This window comes from Garra rufa, chromosome 2, assembly GCF_049309525.1.
Source record: "Garra rufa chromosome 2, GarRuf1.0, whole genome shotgun sequence".
NCBI lineage: Eukaryota > Metazoa > Chordata > Actinopteri > Cypriniformes > Cyprinidae > Garra > Garra rufa.
This window is the reverse complement of record NC_133362.1, coordinates 14873601-14896408: the sequence shown is the minus strand read 5'-3', so window position 1 is coordinate 14896408 and position 22808 is coordinate 14873601. Positions and strand designations below refer to the sequence as shown.

General features: G+C 33.2%; 1 protein-coding gene across 1 annotated transcript; it reads right to left on the bottom strand.

Moving 5' to 3' along the window:
* Positions 1–14397: 14397 nt before the first annotated feature.
* On the bottom strand, positions 14398–22370 carry LOC141326282 (snRNA-activating protein complex subunit 1-like). The gene is made up of 10 exons (XM_073835010.1): positions 22166–22370; positions 20957–21116; positions 20520–20660; positions 19125–19232; positions 18669–18818; positions 17435–17479; positions 17220–17282; positions 16912–17047; positions 16760–16831; positions 14398–14882 (listed from the first exon to the last, which is right to left on the bottom strand). Exons 1-10 carry the CDS (start codon positions 22294–22296, stop codon positions 14827–14829), a joined length of 1062 nt encoding a protein of 353 aa, XP_073691111.1. The 5' UTR covers positions 22297–22370; the 3' UTR covers positions 14398–14826.
* Positions 22371–22808: the final 438 nt, after the last annotated feature.

The window sequence follows — 22808 nt, the reverse complement described above, 5'->3', positions numbered from 1 at the left end:
TGGAGCAGCGTGAAGCCAGCAGACTCCTGCTCTCTAGCTCATCTGTCTCTTCGCTGCTGGGATTCAGATGTTCGACAGAAGGGGCATAATCAAACCTGTTGCCCTGACCTCCCAGCAGCAGCATCTCCTGTGGATCCACTCCAGATCCATGAACAACTCTCAAGTTCTGCTCCACCTCTGAACTTTCATCTTTCAGTGAAACCTCAGAGCCAACAGCTCCGTTTTGGCCGAGGCGGCGGAAACCAGTGGAGAAAGCGTCTGAAATCTGAGTGAGCCATGAAGAGAAAGCTGGGATACCTGCTTGAGGAATGTCTGCCATTCCATCAGATTTCAAAATGTTTTTTTCCAACAACAGCTCAAAAGAAGGTCTATATTCAGGTGCACAGAGGACCCAGTGAATTCCTTCATGTTGTTTCTGTTTTAAAAATAAAATCAACAGAACTTATACAGAACATATTTACTTTTACTGTGCAACTAACTACAATTTGCACAGTAGATTGACATCAAACATACAATTTAAATAAAAAGTTAACTGCCTTCAGTTTAGGGTTGCGCGATATAAACAATATCGTATCGAGATATCTTAGAATTTATCAATTTTAAGTCTGAATGTTCTGTGCGTCTCTCTGTGTATGAATGGCATGGTTTCGTCTGATACACAAACTCAAACGCTGTGTTTTCGATACTTTATACAGCTTTATACAATTTGAGAAATACTAATCAAATGCACGCTGAAACTAACAATAGGAGTCTGGTTTAACTTGAAGAAATTCTGACAGAAATACACTACCAGTCAAAAGATTTGTAATGTTTTTTAAAGAAGTCTGTTTTTCCTCCAAGCCTGCATTTATTTGATCCAAAGCAAAAACAGTACAATTTTGAAATATTTTTAATATTTAAAATAACATTTATAAACATGTATTTTATTCCTGTGATTTCAAAGCTGAATTTTTAGGATCATTACTCCAGTCACATGATCCTTCAGAAATCACTCTAATATTCTGAATTAATGCTCCAAAAACATTTTTTATTATTATTATAAACAGCTGAGTAGAATTTTTCAGGTTTCTTTGATGAATAGAAAGTTTAGAAGAGCAGCATTTATCTGAAATAGAAATCTTTTGCAACATTATGAATGTCTTTATTATCACTTTTTATTAATTTAAAGCATCCTTGATAAAAAAAAATAAAAAATTCTATAAACCCCCCAATATATATATATATATATATATATATATATATATATATATATATATATATATATATATATATATAATGGCTCCACGCTTTTAAATGGTATAGTGTATAATGTCACAAAACCTTTTTTTATTTCAGATAAATGCTGATCTTTCTATTTATCAAAGAATCCTGAAAAAAACTTAACTGTTTTATATATTGATAACAAAAATAATAACAATAATAATATGCATATTAGAAGGAGCATTTCTGAAGGAGCATGTGACACTAAAGACTGAAGTAATGATGCTGAAAATTTGGCTTTGATTACAAGAATAAATTACATTTTAAAATACATTCAAATAGAAAACAGTTATTTCAAATAGTAAAAATATAAACAGTATTTTTGACCAGTAGTGTATATTTCAATTATATAACCTGTTCAAATATGATTGTCAAAGTAATAATAATAATAACAATAACAATAATATATATTTTAAGGAATACCATAGAACAAAGTTATTGTTTAATTAATTCATACAGTTTTATTGTGCAGCATCCTGTTTGACAAAAAAAAAAAAATTCAATGATTTGTTGTAAATAAATGTTAGTTATATTTTATTCATTTTATTAGATGTTGAAAGTATTTCATTCCCTATTGGTAGATAAACATTATGATACATATCAAGATCGTATGGTATGGAAAAAATGATGTAACAACATTTTTAACCATATTGCCCAGCCAATCTTTTTATTTTAATAATAGTTTTTAAATTGTATTAAACTTGTTTCCAAAACCAATAAGTTATTATTTTTTTATTCAATCTTTTATGGTCAGAAACCAGTAATTGGGTAAAATCTTCACTATTTTGTCTAAATAAATAAAGATAATAATAAATAATAGTAAATTAAAAAAAACTACAAGTAAATTTAGATGTCACAACATTGTAATGCACAAGATGAAAACGGATTCATTTTGAGATTTGCCAAAAGATTGATCTAACAAACAAAGATTCTTGAGTTAATGAACTTTAAGCTAGTGTTAGATGGTGATAAATGTAATCTAAACCAGCATGCACAGATAAACATCCACACCAATAATTTAACAACTCTCTAAAATCAGCCTATACCCAATATGATATCGATAAATTGTGCATCCTTAGTACAAACACTTACCAGCACGGCTTCCTCAAAAAACAACCAATAACTCCATTTAGAGCCCCAGCACCCCAGAAACTATCTGCATATAGCAAACCCTCCTTCGAACCAGTTCAGCAGCACCCGAAGCGTGGCGTTTATCCAGCTAGTAGACCTAGGACATCTCATAGTACAGACAGAGTGAATATTTACTAAAGGAGCTGCTTTGAAATACCACAGCAGAACTTCCTCCAACACCCAGCTGATGTACTGACTGTGTAATGTGTGTAGGGTTGCAAGGTTTACTCATAGGTGAGTATGTGTGTTTGCCAGGAATGAATAGAGATAGGGACAACCCACAGAGCACACAAAGTTGTCTGTGGTTCAGTGCATATAATATAGATAATTTGATCCCAAACACTCCCCCTTTCTGCCAATGGTCATCAAACAGTAAAGTCAAAAAGTACTTTAATAATAAGCTTCACCTTTTGCAAAATAGAGCAAGAAAGTCAGCGAATAACGTTTGCCTGAACAATAGTGCTCACCGAGTCCTTGGTGAATCCCAGCGCGGTCTTTTCGTTTGCGCCGACTGTACTGTTCCAGGCATGGTAGACCTCCGACACGAGCGAAACAAAGCTTCTTATTGATGAAGAGGAAGAGTATGGCCAGCAAAACAACAAAGATGCCCACGGCTGACAGAAAGCCCACTGCCTCAGGAGTAACTGGTGAGGAAACAGACACACAAGCATATAAGTATAGAAGTTCCATTTTTTTTATACTGTGTACTATATTCAAAAATAAAAATGATTTCTTTATTGCTCATTTGCGTCATTCTGAACCTATATGACTTTCTTCTGTGGGAGATAAAAGATATTATTAAGATTGTTGATAACCAAACAGTTTTGGTTCCTATTAATTTCCATTGTATGGACAAAACAATACAATGGAAGTCAATGGGAAATGAAACAGGTTATCAACATTCTTCATGATATCTTATTTTATGTTCCACAGAAGACACAAGGTCATACGGTTTTGAAATGATTTGAGGATGAGTAAATAGTTCTATAATTTTCTTTTTTGCAGACATTTTGTTGGTTTACACCATGCTGCAACAAAATAATATCATAAAGTGGCTTTACCGTTAACATTTTCACATCTAAAACTGCTAGTAACAAAAATGACCCAGAAGACCTTGCAATTTCACACTTCCTAGAATAAACTGTGAAGTTAATGATGTCTTTGCACGTACACCTTATTTAGCCCATAATGTCAGGCACGTGGTTGCATTCATCTGGCACTGCACTCTCCAACTAAAGAAACGTAGCCTATTTTTGTCCTTGATTACATGACATAAGAAAAATATTTAATTGCAATATATATTTATTTATTTCTCAGCACTATATATTACTGTATATAGACACAATACCATTCAAAAGCTTTAGAATCAGTAAGATTTTACTGTTTTTTTTGTTTTGTTTTTTATTTGTATTACTTCTAAATTTCAGCAGCCATTACTTCAACTTATTCAACTTATTATCAATGGTGAAAATAGCAAAAAAATTTAATAAATACCATTTGGTAATGACACAGTTTTTCATTAATTTAATTCATCCCTGCTGAATTTTTTAAATAAAATCTCCAAGCTAAATCCAAGCTTTGAAACAGTATTATTAGGGAAAAACATGGTTTTCAATTACTGAACCTTAAAAATAAGCAGAAAAAAATATATACACTATACCAGTCAAAAGATTGTAAAGTCTCTTCTGCTCACCAAGCCTGCATTTATTTGATCCAAAGTACAGCAAAAACTGTACAATTCTGAAATATTTTTACTATTTATAATAACTGCTTTTATTTTAAAATGTAATTTATTCCTGTGGTTTTAAAGCTAAATGTGTGGCATCATTACTCCAGTCACATGATCCTTCAGAAATCATTCTAATATTCTGTTTTGCTGCTCAAAAAACATTTGTTGTTTAAAACAGCTGATTTTTTTTTTAGGTTTCTAGATGAATAGAAAGTTCAGAAGAACAGCATTTATCTGAAATAGAAATTTTTGCAACATTTTAAACTTCTTTATAATCTCTTTTGATCAATTTAAAGCGTATTTGCTTAAATAAAATTATTGTTTAATTTCTAAAAAAAAATGTACTTAACTGTTTTAAATATTGATAATAATCATCATAATAAAGTTTTCTTGCACAGCAAATCAGCAGAATTATTTCTGAAGGATCATGTTGTGACACTGAAGACTGGAGTAATGAAGCTGAAAATTTAGCTGTGAAATCACAGGAATAAATAACATTTCAAAATATATTCAAATAAAAAAATATTTTTTTCTAAATTATTTATTATTTTAAAAAGTAAAACTATTTCAAAACTGTACTGTTTTTGCTGTACTTTTAAATGCAGGCTTGGTGAGCAAAAGAGACTTCTTTAAAAAAACATTAAAAATTTTACTGTTTAAAAACTTGAATATTCTTGAAATGTTTTCTCTCAAATTATTTTGCTGCTGCTAATATAACCGATGTGTTATATAATGCATTTCAAAACAACATAAAATATACAGAGAACATATACATAAGAACACAGATGTCTTACTAGGCTACATTTCCTACTTAAAAAGGCTTATAAAGTGATCTAAAGTGTTCGTTTACTACACATTATTACAGCACAGCTCAAAACATGTGTGCTGCAGCAGAGCTAAATTAATAACTAAGTGTATTTGCAGATGCCAGTTTATCTATGTATGTATACATTTAATTCGTCATATTGCTTACAGTTGCAATATTTTCCTTAAAAGGGAACTTGTTGACTAATATAGGACTGATCTCAGCCTGAACAGCCCTGCAGCAGACAGAGAGAAACCATGGCCTCATATTCAGCACACATTCATCAAAGGTGCTTTGAAGTGAACACTTCAAGTGTAAAATGGACCATTAAGTTGCATAAGAGTGAATATTTCATCGAGTCTGAGAGGACAGCCACTCCTGAGTGTGTTTGAGAGTGTTTACATGTGTGTGTTGCATGATAGGCTAAAGCCGAGCACTATTATACTGAACCATCTAATCTGCACCCACACACACGCAAGCCAATTGCAGAGTCACAGTTGTCGCTGCGATGAAAACAACTACCACTTGCTCAAACGAGTGTGAAAAACTTAAGCAGGGATAAATATAGCTATAAAAACAAGAATGAGAAAAGAGTAAACCTACACTTGCTACCACTGTAGAGAAAAGAGCAGCATGAACATTCTGCCAAACATCATCTTTCATGTTTTTCATGAGAAAGTCAGTCATACAGGTTTGAAAATGTTCAATTTGGGGTGAACTATACCTTTAAGATTCAAGTGAGATTGCATGCGCTTCTGCTGTGATTCTTATATCCAACCACTTGGCCTTGCTCTCTGCACTCTTACATGCGCAAGCAAGAACACACTGACCTTGTAAGCACAGAAACACACATTCACACACACCCACATGGACCTCTGTACTGCATGAGCGGGATGGTTTCCTTGGAAACAACTCAAGCATTTTGTGAGGAGTAATTTGTGCATGGCTTTGTTCACATAAACACACGCGGTTTCATGTTGCCATGGATTTTCAGTTCTTGAGTGCACAGAGTTCGTATGAGCTCTAAATATTATGTAACATCATTCTTATATAAAAAAAGTTACGTTTAACTCATATACACTCAACACTCAGAAAAAAGGTACAAAACTATCACTGAGGTGGTAGCCTTTTTAAAAGGTACTAATATATACACTTGCATTTTTAAGCTACTAATATGTATCATTTAATGGTAGATAAGGTTTACCTTTTAGCTTTTGTACCTCAGGATACCACCTGAGTGACAACTTTGTACCTTTTTTCCTGAGAGTGAGTGAGAAGTGAATCAAAAATGGCTTGCTTTGCTAAACTAGATGTAAAATCATTGTGGGGAGATAGAAAGAGACAAACTGTAAGGAATAACACGACGCTGTTTTTCATACACTGTAAAGTTCTTGCCATGTCTGAAAATAGTACAACATCTACATCTGCTGGCCATTTGTATGAACTGCATCATAAAACTGCTTGGAATGAGAAACAATTGCTCAAATCCTCAAGCTAAATAGCTAGATTTTACATTAGCTGTGTTTTATTCATGTAATTAATAGATTTTACATTATATTTAGACAATATAATACATATGAGCACACACATTCCACATCTAACTGTTGATTAGATATGGAAAAAGAACAAAAATGAAAGTTTGTCCAGACAAAATTTGAATGTTGTGCTTAACAAAGCTGTTGAAAGTGAAGTTCTTTAAATGCCAAAAAGTTTGAAGGGCTTGCCATTAGTTGATTGGTACAGGATGTCGTCTCTCTTCATTTTTTTCAGTAAGCTTCCTGTCAGGCTCAAACACCCTTCCTGAAAAAATAAAGGCTTCCCAGTCCACTATACTCTAAACATAAAGGCATACTGCTTTATTTCTTATACACAAAATCTAAATTCCTGGACAGATTTGGTTCATCCTAAATAAACAAAGTTGCAGAGACAAAAAAAACAAAAAACAAAAAAACAGATTAAGTCTTGATGGTGACATTTTAAACCCAACATTAACTTATTACCTTACACTATTGGCACAATTAAACATAAAGCACACACAATGTTGTTTAATTTGTGTTGGAAACAAACAAAAGAAAAACAAACAGAAAAAACAAACATACTTTTAATTTTTTCACTATTTTTTTCTTTTTGCAGTATTTTTTTTACAACCTATTCCTGTTTTAATCAACCTGCTAAACTAATAAAGTTATTTGTGACCCTGGACCACAAAACCAGTCATAAGGTTAAATTTTACAAAACTGAGATGTATACATCATATGAAAGCTCAATAAATAAGCTTTCTATTGATGTATGGTTTGTTAGGATAGGACAATATTTGGCCAAGACACATCTATTTGAAAATCTGGAATCTGAGGGTGCAAAAAAATCAAAATGCTGAGAAAATCACCTTTAAAGTTCTCCAAATTAAGTTCTTAACAATGCATATTACTAATCAAAAATTACATTTTTATATATTTATAGTAGGAATTTTACAAAAAATCTTCATGGAACATAATCTTTGCTTAATTTCCTAATGATTTTTGACATAAAAGAAAAATCAATAATTTTGACTCTTGCTACAAATAAACCCCAGCGACTTAAGACTGGTTTTTTGGTCCAGGGTCACATTTAAGAAAATCTGAATGGCCAAAAACAGCAAATTACTACTATTTAAAACTTAGATAATATTTTTATTCACCAAGGACACATTCAATTAAATTTAATTAATCAAAAGTGTAATGAAAGCAATTACAGTGTTACAAAAGATTTTTTTTTTGTTTTTTTGTTTTTTACATAAATGCTGTAATTTTAAACATTCTATTTATCAAAACATCCTAAAATAAAATTAAACAGTAGAACCACATGAACTGTGAAAATTATAGACCAATTCGCTGTTTGCAAACAGTAAAGGCACTTTTGTGGGCAGCCTATCTAGTGGCAGAAACTTACAGTTTTCAAGTAGCGGCCTACAGAAGCCATTACAATAAAGAATAAAAAAGGTAATTTTGAGTTTATATATTAAAATTCTGACTTTATTCTTGCAATTCTGAGATTATAACTCTCAACTCTGATTAGAAATATCAACTCGTCTTTCTCTCTTTTCCCCTCAGTTCAGAATCATGAGTTTATAATCCACACTTGTTTTTTCCCCCTCAGAATTGACAAACTGTATTGTTGAATTAAATCGTGTTATAAAGTCCAAACTTCATTAAATTTATGCTTTAAAAGTAGAGTTATCATAGCAGTTTCATCCATTGTATGTATGTTTAAACGTCTGCGTCCAGCATCAGATGGCATCTTGGATGACAGTATTCTATAAAATTTTTTTGCAATCCGATTCTGACATCCAAAGGCACAACGATAATTATTTTATCTTATTCCATGGATTTCACCTGATTCCCTAAACAGCTGAAGGTGACAAACTTTTGAATGGTAGTGTAATTGCTGATTTTTGAGTCAAATGGAAAAAAAAATTTAAAGCTGCGATTTTCTAGGCCGATAAGATTAGGAACTATACTTCCATTCCGGCGTAATAGGAAGGAGGGAAGTTTGCTGCCGTAACATGGCTGAAGCAGGCGCAGTAATATCACGCAGCACATGTGCAAATGCTAACCTAGCTGGGAACTAATTTCAGGCTCTGCGTGATATTACTCCGCCTGCTGCGTCCGTATTACGACAGCAAACTTCCTTGACTATTACGCCGGAATGGGAGTGTAGTTCCTAATCTTATCGGCCTAGAAAATTGCAGCTTTATATTTTCCACCAGTATTAGATCACGATATAACTACAGAAGAGTCAAGTTTTAAATAGGACAAATATGGAAACTCGTTGGTCATTTTTGAACGCGATGCTATTGGTCTAATAGGATTCAATGATCTATGCTAAGCTATGCTAAAAGTGATATCGCCAGAACAGGAGAACAGCTGAATGGATTTCAAAACGGTAAAACTCAACTTATTAACTCGGGAGGAGTTGGAGAATGAGCCTATTTCCAAAAAAAGGTGGAGTGTTCCTTTAAGATTCAAAATGATTTGAAACCTGGATTTGTGTTGTATAATTTATACTTGGGAATCTAGATATGTGTTTTCAAAGATGAGAAGGTTCTCTCTCCAATTTTCCATGTTTTACATACAATTAGTTAATGTTTTTATGTGTCCACCTTTACAACACACACACCACCTGAGGTCATAAAATCCTACCGCCTCTCACTGTCACGCTCTAATAAAGGCAGAGGTGGGGAACCGAGCCTCAGGTAAATGAAAATGAATCACTCTATAAATAAAGGAGGGTTGGATGAACCTCAAACACAACAGCACATTCTCTGCATGACAAATCAAAAGCTGCTAACAGTGGCTTGTGATTCTAAATTTTCAAGAGGAAGAAATACAATTTCTTTGATAAATAAAGGTGCCATTTCCTAGAAACTGTCTAATTGATGTCTGAGAATATTATTAGCCCAAGAACAGAATGGAAGCCATTAAGCCATTAGACTAATTAGGTTATGGGTCATTTTTTCATCTGAGCTATCTAGAGATCAAAATAGAACTAATGCAATTAAAGATAAATATTAAAAAATAATTAGATGATTTGTACATTTCAGGCATAGAGTTAGAAACTCATCCTTGACCTGGTTATAAAATATTATGCATTAACAGAAGGGCAAAAATATATGAAAATAAAATATTTATTAGGCTTCCAACTATAGAGTACAAATCAATAAGTGAACTAATTTGTTATAAGTGAACTCCACTGTTATGTATTATGGGAGGCCAAATCTCTTTTTCAAGTTTTGACAGTAAATATTCTCAGTCAGAGATGATTCTACAGACTCATTAACATTTCCACCATTACATACAAGTCATTTCATACAGCGAGGCATGCTGTCACAAAGGAACAGATTTAACAAAAAATTATTAAGAGAATTAATCCTATATAAACATCTGCATTTCAAATGCATTAAAAGCTAATGGCTTTCAGGCTGGATCAAAAAGTAAATGTTGTAAAACAACAAACAATGGACAAAAATGATAAAACTCCTGTTTTTCACAATGGAAACTGTATAGCTTATAAATTGCATAAAATGACAACACATGACAGCTTGCCCTGATCTGACATTCATAAACAATAGCCTTAGGAAAACACAGTTCAAGTTAAAATCTACCTTCATTATATAATTGGATCATCACTTTCAGAAAAAGGGTACAAAGCTGATACTGGGGCAGTACCCTAAGGTACAAAAGCTAAGAGCTACATCTTTGCAACTGGTTTACCCCTAAATGGTACAGTCTACTTAAAGTGCACATATGTGACACTGGACCACACAACCAGTCATACGGGTAAATTTGTTGAAATTGAGATTTATACATCATCTGACAGCCGAATAAATAAGCTCCGATTGATGTATTGTTTGTTAGGACAATATGTGGAATCTGAGGGTTAAAAAAGATCAAAATATTGAGTTCTTATGCAATGCATATTGATAATCAAAAATTAGGTTTTGATATATTTACAAAACATCTTCATGGAACATGATCTTTACTTAATATCCTAATGATTGTTTTGGCATAAAAGAAAAATCAATCATTTTGACCCATACAATGTATTTTTGGCTATCTCTACAAATATACCCATACTACGTAAGACTATTTTTGTGGTCTAGGGCCACATATTAGTATCTTTTTAAAGGGTACTGCCCAGGGGCATTGTTAGACCCTTTTTACTGGGGCACGTGCCCCAGTAAAATCTCAAATTTGAGTTATAATTTAGATTGATAATCCCAAAATAAAGACATTAAACTACATGTAACAACTGAATTAACGAGTAATGGGGGCCTGTGCCCCAGTAGAGCTTCAGGTCTAGCAACTGCCCTGGTACTGCCCCAATGACAGTTCTATAGCCTGTTTTTTATCTGAGGTTTGATTATGTGCACTTGTTTAACCAGAAGCTATTATAAAATTTAATGATATTAAAATTGTAGGAATAGCCATGTGAAATACTCCCTATGTGTGGCTGAGATCTCCCTGCAAAATAAATCAGTGCATTTCATTATAGATCTTTTTAATGATTTATTAACTGAACCATTTTGAGTACTTTGGTTCTGTGTTTCCCATTGGAAATCTAACAAAGTTGGTTTGGAGAATGAAAGATTTTCAGCAGGGCCAAAAGTAAACCTGTTTTCTAAAATTGTATTTTTATATAATTATACAAACGATGCTGCACAATCTGCAGTCTGACAATGATATGTGATTCTTCAGTTAGCTGGAGGTATCAGACCATCTCGAAAAATGAGGCTTCTTCAAACTATGCTTCGCCAAAATATTTATTCATAGCATCTTCTGTATTAAAGAGATGAAAAAAATTATACTCACCCTCGTGTCGTTCCAAACCTGTAAGACCTTTGTTCACCTTCGGAACACAAGTGAAGATATTTTTGATGAAATCTGAGAGTTTTCTAACCCTCCATAGACAGAAACGCAACTGAAACGTTTCCGCCTGACACAGAACAGAAGAAATTGTTTAATAAAGTCTTTATTTTCTTTGTACATAAAAAGTATTCTCATGGTTTCATAACATTACAGTTGAAACACTGATGTCACACGGACTATTTTATCAATCTCCTTACAATCTTTCTAGGCCTTGAACGTGTCAGTTGCGTTGCTGTCTATGCAGGGTCATAAAGCTCTTGGATTTAATCAAAAATATCTCCATTTGTGTTCCAAAGATGAACAAAAGTCTTACATATTTGGAATGGCATGAGGGTGAGTAATTAATTAAAGAATCTTAATTTTTTGGTGAACTATCCCTTTAAAGATGTGGGCCTTAAACAACAATAAAGTGGATTTTAGTGTATTGATGTTGATTTCTAATTGTGTGTTAATTAGCTATTACCTTTGAACTTGAATAAAATTCATTTCTACATTCAAATTCAGAAAACACGTTCAGTGCAGACACCTTATACATCTACATCTAAACAGATGTATTATCTATTTATCTCCAAAGTTTAAGCTAACCATTTTTTTCTTTTTGAAAAACTGAATTGTTCTCTAAATGATTTGTGTGAAAGCAATGACGGCAGTGTTGAGGGCAGTGATTTGTTAAAAAAAAAAAAAAAAAAAAAAAACATTTAAAAGGGTATTGGAAGAAACATGATAAAAATGTTTTAAAGCATTAATAATGCGTGCTTTGAAATTAGCCAGAAACGTTTTAAAACTACTACAAAAGCAATAACAATCATCAGGTGAGGACATAAACAACAACACTAGCAAAAGCCAGAACACGGATTATATAAAACATAACATGAAATTCTCCAGGCGTGTTTATTTATAATCGTTTGAATGAAATGTCAGTTATTATAATGTCATGTTCAGCAGAGAAGATGAACCCAAGATGAAACGAATAATTATAATGATGCTGGAAAAAAATTCATTGCTCAGCCCTGCCGCAATATCAGCCAAGGAGCTTAATAAACAAACTGATGGTGTGTATGAGAATATTTGATCAGGAATTAATTCAAAGCTTTCTAATATCGTACAACGCAACGCGATACTTACTATCTGATGCCATGGTCGCGTTGCATTAAACCAGCGGCGTCAATCGCCCGCCCTATCGATCAATATCGATCGTTATCTTCATGAGTATAAGCACCGAGGAATCAAACAGGCTTGGCAACCGGTCCTATTGTACGTATGAACACGTCTGTCCCCGACAAACCTGCTGGAGAGAGACGGCGGAGAAGCCCACCAGGACACACTGCTTTCGCGGGCGAGAACGCATACGGGCACGCGGGCATCTCGACGAGAACGCGCTGCGCGCTCGCTACTCTCTGCAGCAATGACCTCCAGAACCTTCATCCAGGCCAAAGAGCTCAGTTATGTCATGTAGTCTTTCAGTGTATGTCATATTCACATTTCCCCATAAAGAATTTGTGTTCCTTCAACTTCAGTAACTTTTATGTAGGGTTGATTTTTATTTTTTGTTAAATCTGAAAACGTTTGTATCCTTTTCCCAGATGGACTTTCAGTTTTAAAATGTATGCAAAAAGAAAATCTATTATTAAATTTGACTACATTATAAGACGATGCTTATCCAAACAAATTGTAAAATATTTTTAATAAAATGACAACAACCAACAATTGTGGCAACAAATTTTTATTAAATATTAGTGTACTTGTTTACTAAGGGACAACAGCGAAGACCATGCATTAGTTCATATATGAGACATGTAATTAAAAAAATAAAATAAAAGTCTAATTAAGCTGTGGTATTAAATTATGCAAAAACTGAAAATATAATTTAATGGTGGGTATTTATGACAAAATAATAGCTATAAACAAAATTATTTAAGAAAATACTGAATTCTTCTGTGATATATATGTATAAATATTGTTAGAGGAGACAGTAAGTAAAGTATATTTGTAGCAATAGCCAAAAATACACTGTATGGGTCAAAATTATTGATTTTTCTTTTATGCCAAAAATCATTGGGATATTAAGTAAAGATCATGTTCCATGAAGATGTTTTTTAAATTTCCTACTGTAAATATAATAAAAAGTAATTTTGCATTTCTAAAAAAAAGATATATATATTTTAAATTGTAGCACCTCAGATTCCACATTTTCAAATAATTGTATCTCGGGCAATATTTTGTCCTAACAAACCATACATCAATGGAAAGCTTATTTAATCAGCATTCAGATGATGGTTTTTGAGTGTTTATAGCATCCATATCACTGTAAAAAGTTTTCACCAGATTCAACTTAAAAACCTAAGTTCAGCAGCTGCCTTAAAATTAAGTTAAATCAGCTTAAAACTACAAGTCATTTTAACTCATTTCTATAAAATGAGTTGATTTAACTTGTTAGTTGAAATTACTTAAGTTGGTTTAACTTAAAATTTTAAGGCAGCTGCTAAGCTTAAGTTTTTAAGTTGAAACTGGTGAAAAAAGCAACACTGAATAGTTCAAGATTACTGAAAATAATTGAACTTACTGTAAATAATAGAAAATCAACTCTCAGACCATACAAAGCTGCTGCAGTTAGTTGCTAAAAATATATATCTAATTTTATTATCATTATCACATTGTAAGCATAATTTTCAATTTCCAAGAACAGAGTAACTCAAAAACACCATATATGCGCAGATTTAGCAGTGAATCTGCTGATGTGTCTCATGTCCCCAGCATGCATAGAGAAATACATGTAACCTTTATGTGCAATAAGTCACTATGATTTGGAGTTATTGAATTCATCTTAAACGCTACGGCCTATTAGGTGCAAACTACGTAAATCTTACTGTGATGCAGATCTAAATTATCACGCACCTCCACACTTTGGCTGAGGCATGAATGAGCCAGGGAGAAAAATGCTAAGATTGGAAGTGATAAAACATATTGATTAAAATCAAGCAGCCGAATGTGTACATCAATAAAACCTTCAGGTTAGAAAGAACTGGACCACATGCATATAAAAGACCACACAATTCTCTTTTCTCAGTGTATGAGATGTATTAGCTGGCACAAATACAATAGAAAGAACGTGGATTGATATAAAGACAAAAGAAAAACAGGGAGCGCTAAACATTCTGAATAAAAAAAATCGTTAACATCTTTTAAAACAACTGCTTAATAACATGTTAATGTAAAAAACTATCAAAGAACAGCGTAAACATTTTCTTATATAAACTGTCGTTTAAAATGTATATCTCGCACATATTCTGATGCCAAATATTAAAATACAAAAAAAAGTCACACATGATGGATAAAAGCAGCATACATTCACTGCCTTTTAACCCCAAAAGCAGCAACGTTTAAAATTACATGATAAAACAAATCAAATGAAACTGGAGCTTAAGGCACAAATCACACTAGCTTTTAACACTGGGCGGCCCGCCAATCACACTCCATCCAGACGGTGCTGCTTAATACTAAGTGGGATCACTGCTCTTGTTGGGGTTCCAGTTGAATTTCTTCTTCTTTTTTTCTAGGGAATTAAAACAAAAAGTCAAAAAGTGAAGCTCCTGCATCAAACAGGCTCTTCTTTCAGTATTAGACAGCATGATCTAATGACCCCAGGGTATCTGCAGGGTTTTTAAAATCCAATTTGAGGCTTTTAAAGACCTGAACAGATCAAATGAATGCCATATGGGTATTGTAGGGCAAAATGACTCTACAATTGATGATCTGAAGGATTAGTTCACTTCCAGAATAAAATCCAAGATGTTCATGTCTTTCTTTCTTCATTCGCAAAGAAATGAATGTTTTTGAGGAAAACATTCCAGGATTTTTCTTCATGTAGTGGACTTCAGTGGGAGCCAAAGTGTTGACGGTCCGAATTGTTTTAATGCAGCTTTAAAGAACTCTACATGATCCCATCAGTAATAAGGGTCTTACCTAGCGAAACAATCTATGATTTTCTCAAAAAAAAAAAATAAATAAAATAATAATACAAATTTATACCACAAATGCTCGTCTTGCACTAGCTTGAATTCAAACATTACATAGTCATTCAAACATTACAAAGGTCACGTGTGACACAGGCAAAGCACTGACCTATTGTAAACAAAGCAAATGTGCAAAGAAATTCAAACACCCTTTACCAAAAAAAACCCTGTTTGTTCACTGTGTGTGTGTTTGTTCACTTCTCACTGCTGTGTGTGTGCACTTGGATAGGTTAAATGCAGAGCACCAGTTTCGAGTACGGGTCGCCATACTTGACAACACATCACGACTTTCACTTTTTTCCTCAACTGGTATCATGTAGAGCCCTCTGAAGCTGCATTGAAACTGAAAATTTGGACCTTGAACCTGTTAACTCCCATTGAAGTCCACTATATGGAGAAAAATCCTTGAATGTTTTCCCTCAAAAACCTTAATTTCTTTTCGAATTTTACATACACCTGGCAGAATCTGCAAAATGTTAATTATTTGACCAAAATAAGAGGGATCATACAAAATGCATGATATTTTTTTTTTCTATTTAGTACTAACCTGGACAAAATATTTCACATTAAAGACGTTTACATACAGTCCACAAGAGAAAATAATAGTTTAATTTTTTTTTAAACGACCCTGTTCAAAAGTATTCATACACTTGATTCTTAATACTCTGTCGTTACCTGAATGATTCACAGCTATATTTTTTTCTTGTTTGTCCTGAAGAGTTAAACTGTCTGCTGTGCTTGAGAAAAATCCTTTAGGTCCCACAAATTTTTAGTTTTTTTTTTGTTTTTTAAGCATTTTTGTGTATTTGAACACTTTCCAACAACGACTGTATGATTTTGAGATCCATCTTTTAATACTGTGGACAACTGAGAGACTCATATGTAACTACTACAGAAGGTTCAAATGCACACTGATGCTTCAGAAGGAAAAACGATGCATTAAGAGCCTGGAATGAGTGTAAACTTTTCAACAAAATGAAGATGTGTACATTTTTTTATTTTGCCTAAATATCATATTTTTTTCATTTCTGCCCTTCAGAAGCTTCATAAGGGGACAAATGATCTTAAAATTCAGGGTTAAAATACACACAAATGTTGATAAACCAAATAATTTGTGGAACCTGAAGGATTTTTCTGAAGAACCACATGCAGTTTAACTGTTCAGGACAAATGAGGGACTATATATATAGGTCAATTTTGAACAAAACAGCAGATGGCCTGAATAAAAATGCAATTTCCATTCAATTGCTTGGCATAAATGTTCCTTATATAATTAATTGCACACTGTTCTGTTACCGTGAGCCTGTAGAATGCACAACAGCCCTGTGTTTTTACTTTTAATTAAATCACAGCCTGTTGAAGTTTAATAATCACTCACATTAAGCCACATTAATCAACATGATGTCTGTTTGCTTACCTGGTTCCTTCTCTTCTTTCACTGCAGTCAAACACCACAGCCGGGTTAAATTCGAGACCTCACTTTCACTTTCTGTCATACAAAACAGCAATAATCAATCAATGCAAACCAAACTGTAATTATGTGAGTTTATCTGGTTGGACAGGACTTACCCTGAGTGTTGAAGCGTAACTGAGTGCGCGTTTTAAGTGACGGGAATCTTTTCTTTTTTGATGACACCTTTGGTGAAATGTCTGGTCCAGTTGCTGGGACCAACTCTGTCTGTCTGTGACGTCGTGACTTGGAGGCCTGACAGGGAAATGAGAAAAAACACTGCAATTACTTGCACAGTCTTATGTGGATTATGTTTAATATCCTATCTGCATGTAAAGGCCTTGTAAAGTACTGATTTTATGTGAACATGTTATTATGTAAAATTCATCAAACAATCAGACTGGTTTATTTTGCAGTCTATATTTACCTCTACAGCTTGTCCATATGATTTGGATTTGATAGACGCTAGCAGCAGGGCTCTGTTGGAGCTCTTTGGGCGGAAAAAAAGAACACAGTGAATGACACACCCCTCTGGTAAAACAAAAGTACTGCAACATTAGATTGCTACACTGCTGCAGTATGGAATGCAGCACTATGTAGAATTAAAGAGACATATATGTTCATTTTAACTTAATCTCTTACTTCTTGATTTGAAGGTCCCTCTCCAGCATCCTGCTGCTCAGATGTCTGAAAAAAAAAACAAGCAAAACATATGTAGCGCTTTTAACTTGCACATGGTTACAAAACACACATAGACATTCTATAAACACATAAAGTTTAATTTTTAAAAATCCTTAGTATCTTAAGCTCACTAAGATGTAAACACAATGTAAAATATTTTAGTTAGAATTTAAGTTAAATTGTTTCCTTTTTTCTCTAAATTAATATATAAATTGTAAACTATTCCTGTGATGACAAAGCTGAATTTTCATTCTCCATTACTCCAGTGTTGATTGTCACATGATCCTTCAGGAATCATTTTAATATGCTGACACATTTCTTAATAACGTTGAAAACTGTTTGATAAATATAAAGTTGAAAAGACAGGATTGATTTGAAATCCTTTGTTATAATATCAGTGTTTTTACTGTTGCTTTTGATTTAATTGATTCTTACTTAAGGCGAGACACTGCAGGTGAATAGGGTAAAAAAATGAAATAATAGTTATCATCTTACTTACCCAGTTGATTGATTACACTGATAATTGCAAACTTTTTTGTATTACAAGTTTTCTAAAATGTTAGGTTTAAATATGCAAATGAGGCATTATTTAATAAAATATGCACACATTTGCATGAATTTCCAGTACAAAAATCTAAACCCTGGATGAAGTCAGTTTCAAAATTCTTGTTTAATTTTTTGGACATATTAGAGTCGAATGTTTTACAGAGGGAATTTTGGGTATCTTATTGTGTCACTCCATAGTTCAGAGAAAAAAAAAACTTAGAAAACAATAATTTCTTTCATTTTTGGGGGCAATAAAATGCTGTATAAAATCAAGCAAAATATACATAAACAAATCCCTCAGTAAAAAACTTCACGATATAGACAGGAATAAAAATGTAATGTGTGGTGTGTGTAAGTGCTACTGAAGTGGAGATTTATTTATAAAAAAATGAATTTTGAGAAAACGACCTTTAAAAAAATGGATTGCAATTAAAATCTATTAACACAACTAGATAAAGTGCTATGAAAGTAACACTTAACAGTGTCTTTTGGATGTTTTCTTTCCACTAGTCTAAAAAAACAAAACAAAAAAAAAAACAGGCCAAAATCTCAAACTTGACAGGTGCATGAAAAAACTGCGTTTTTGCCTGCAGTCTTTCCTTAACAATAAACAATAATGTAACAGATTTATAAGCACAAATATACTTACTGCATGATCTGTCTGCCAGTTGCAATAAGTGAGGACAGTGCTGTTTAGTTTGGGAACCAGGTTTTGTTGTACAATATCCAAGTTTGGGTCTGGTTTGGTAAAAATGGCTTTCTTCAGATCCTCATAATGCTCATGGATATTTGCAATTTCCTAAGGTCCGCAAAAATACAGATTTGTTAACAGAAACAGTCTTCCCATTTACAAGTAATTCCAAATCACACTAATTTGCATTTAAAAACTCTGAAAAATCACACATGAAAATCTGTTTCTACCGGCTAACTTTTAGTAGAAATGTAATTGTTTGTTATAGCCTTAATTCATTAAATCATTAAAATCATGTCTTTGACTGATCAGTGACATAGCTTTTGCACATTCAGACATGTATTTTAACCATACAAATGCTCATTTTATACAAAATTAAGTTCTTGAAACTGTTATTTTGCCATGGTGACTCACCTCTAGTACATCTGTGGTGACAAGTTCCTGAGGACGTGATGGCGGATCAACAAACTCTTCACAGATTTTCCTCTTCTTTCCATCCTCCCTCTTTATCCTGAAATTGAGCTGTAAACATGTACAATGAGCACCTTTGGTCAGAGTTCAGAAACATCAGGTTGAATCCGTTTGTTTACAGTTTCGGACACACACAGTACAGGAAAAACATTGCTTAATAATGTCAACATGTAACAATTTTTCTCCTACATGACATATCCTACTGAAACAGGATATGCAGTCTAGGGTGGAACTTTATCTAGTGACTGAAAAGGAGGATGTGAAAAACTAAGAGGAACTTTATAAAAACATGTAAATAAAAAATTCATAATTTTATAAATTATATACACTACCAGTCAAAAGTTTTTGAACATAAGATTTTTCATGTTTTCTAAAGTACAACAAAAACAGTAAAATTCTGAAATATTTTCATCATTTAAAACAACTGCTTTCTTTTTGAATATATTTTAAAATGTAATTTATTCCTATGATCAAATCTAAATTTTCAGCATCATTACGCCAGTCTTTAGTGTCACATGATCCACTGATTTGCTATTCAAGCAACATTTTTATTGTTATTATCATCAATATTTAAAAGTTATTCATGAGCATTAGAGCATATTTAAAACATTTTTTCAGGATTCTTTGACAAAAAGAAAGATCCAAAGATCAGCATTTATCTGAAATAAAAAGCGTTTGTAACATACACTATACCATTCAAAAGCTTGAATTTTTTTATTTATTTTATTTTTTGGTGGGGGAAGAAATAATAGAAATGAATACTTTTATTTAGCAAGGATGCTTTAAATTGATCAAAAGTGATGATAAATACATTTATAATGTTACAAAAGATTTCCATTTCAGATGAATGGTATTTTTCTGAACTTCCTATTTATCAAAGAAACCTGAAAAAATTCTACTCAGCTGTTTTCAACATAATAATAATAAATGATTTTTTTTGTTTTTGTTTTTGTTGTTGTTTTTTTTTTTTTACAGCAAATGAGAATATTAGAATGTTTTCTGAAGGATCATGTGACTGGAGTAATGATGCTAAAAAATCAGCTTTGAAATCACAGGAATAAATAACATTTCAAAATATATTCAAATAGAAAAGCATTACTTTAAATAGTAATTTTTTTTAATTTTACCTGTTTTTGCTGTACTTCTGATCAAACAAATGCAGGCTCGGTAAGCAGAAGAGACTTCTTTTAAAAAAGCATTACAAAATTTACTGTTCAAAAACTGTTGAGTGGTAGTGTATTGTGAATAAATGAATAAACAAATAAATAAATAGGTTTGCGTTGATTCAAGCCTTTAGTTGTAACACTGTGTCTTGCAGCACTGAGCTTCTTAGCCTACCGGTGTTGGCATGGCAGTGAAGTAGAAAGCTTTATCTGACAGGAGCTTTCTGAAGACATAAACCACATCGTAATGTTGAGCATTCACTGCATCCCTCTGAAACTGCATAACATCATTCCAGTCCTTCAGAGCAATGCGGATCTACAAAGTGGAACATTCAAAATACATGTGTTATAATTCTGTAATCATTTACTCACCCTGTCATGTCATTCAAAACCTGAATATATAATAAGATATTTCCATGTTTTGTCCATATAATAAAGGCCAACAAGGTCTAAAACAAAACTAGTAAAGACAAAAAAACTTGACAAATATCTTACACAAACGTCAGAATGACATGGGAGTGAGTAACCACAGGTCCTAATAATAGAAAATAATTCTACACAGAAACAGCCCAGAGGGCCGACAGAATGATCAGATGCTGGGTGACAGCACACCTTCTCTCTGGGAGTGACGAGTTGTGTGTTGAAGAGGCCGTACAGCAGATAAAGACCCCCCACTCTGATCTGGAAAGTGTAGGGTGGTAAGAAATATGGGGACACCACAGACAGAATAAGACGAGCAAAACGCCTTCTCTCATTTAGCTCTGGTTTTCCACTGCAGAGAGGAGGAGAGAAAAAGAAATTACATTTCAAACATAATGGGGGATAAGGATCTCTCACAAGATCATATCTGGGGGTCTGTGGCATCTAATAGATTGAAAATCCCTGCACTACAGCATTAATACACACAATAAAAGCAGTGACTGGAACAAAAGATGCCCATAATGTTCATAAAAATAATAATACACAATGAAACATTCAACAAGACAGTTATTAAAGGAGCAGTTCACTTTCAGAATGAAAATTGACAGATAATGTACTCACCCCCTTGTCATCCAAGATGTTCATGACTTTCTTTCTTCAGTCGTAAGGAAATTATGTTTTTTGAGTAAAACATTTCAGGATTTCTCTAAATATAATGGACTTCTATGGTGCCCCCGAGTTTGAACTTCCAAAATGCAGCTTCAAATGGCTCTAAACAATCACAGTCGAGGAACGAAGGGTCTAGCAATATCTAGAAAAACGATGGGTTATTTTCTAAAATAAATTATAATTTATATACTTTTTAACCTCAAATGCTCGTCTTGTCTAGTATATAGTATATAAAGTATATAAATTGTAAATGTTTTTAGAAAATAACTGATCGTTTCGCTAGATAAGTCCCTTCTTCCTCATCTGGGATCATTTAGAGCCCTTTAAATCAGCATTTAAACTGCATTTTGGAAGTTTAAACTCAGGGGCACCATAGAAGTCCACTATATGGAAAGAAATTCTGAAATGTTTTCCTCAAAAAACATAATTTCTTTACGACTGAAGAAAGAAAGACATGAACATCTTGGATGAGAAGGGGGTGAGTACATTATCTGTACATTTTTGTTCTGAAAGTTAACTACTCCTTTAACATTAAAGATAAAAAAGTTTTTAAGCTAGATAATAACTTTGAAGTAAGTTATGTGTAAATAGAGTTGTGCTGCGGAAGATACATGATTGCCTCTTACAGTAACAATGTACTTTATATATTTCTCTTATATGATGAATCTAATTTAAAATGTAATTTTAAATAGCATTCGCACGAAACTGTCACTGGTATTGATGTCAACTCACTGGAAGATGCTGCTGAAGTCCATGCCTTTCCAGATCTCTATAAACTGCTCGTACCGAACTGATTCGGTGGCTTGAAAACGACCCAGTAGTTCTTCGCAGTCCGCTTTTACCGGTTCCCTATAGTGATCCATCTCACATCACAAAGACTTCATTGCTTGTTTTAAAATGAGATAAAATCGCATTAAAAGTGTTGTTTGTGTTCTCGTCTCGCTCACATGCTGTTAAATAAGGGATTAAAGCTTTCTACTGCCATCTAGTGTCTCGGATGTATAAAAGATGTCAGTGTACTAAACACAGGCAGAAACATGACTTGCAGTTCCATCTGTCACCTTTTAAAGAGGGAGATAAAAAAAACCTGTCTAATACCTGTTATACTAATTCTAAAGTAGATAAATCACGTTTTGCTGACATGCTCAAGGAAGTTACCTTGGTAACAGAAGCTTGAGGCTTTAACTTCAAAACAAACATGAGCATGCAAGCAAATATGTGACCCTGGACCACAAAACCAGTCATAAGGTTAAATTTTACAAAAACTGAGATGTATACATCACATGAAAGCTCAATAAATAAGCTTTCTATTGATCTGTGGTTTGTTAGGATAGGACAATGTTTGGCCGAGATACATCTATTTGAAAATCTGGAA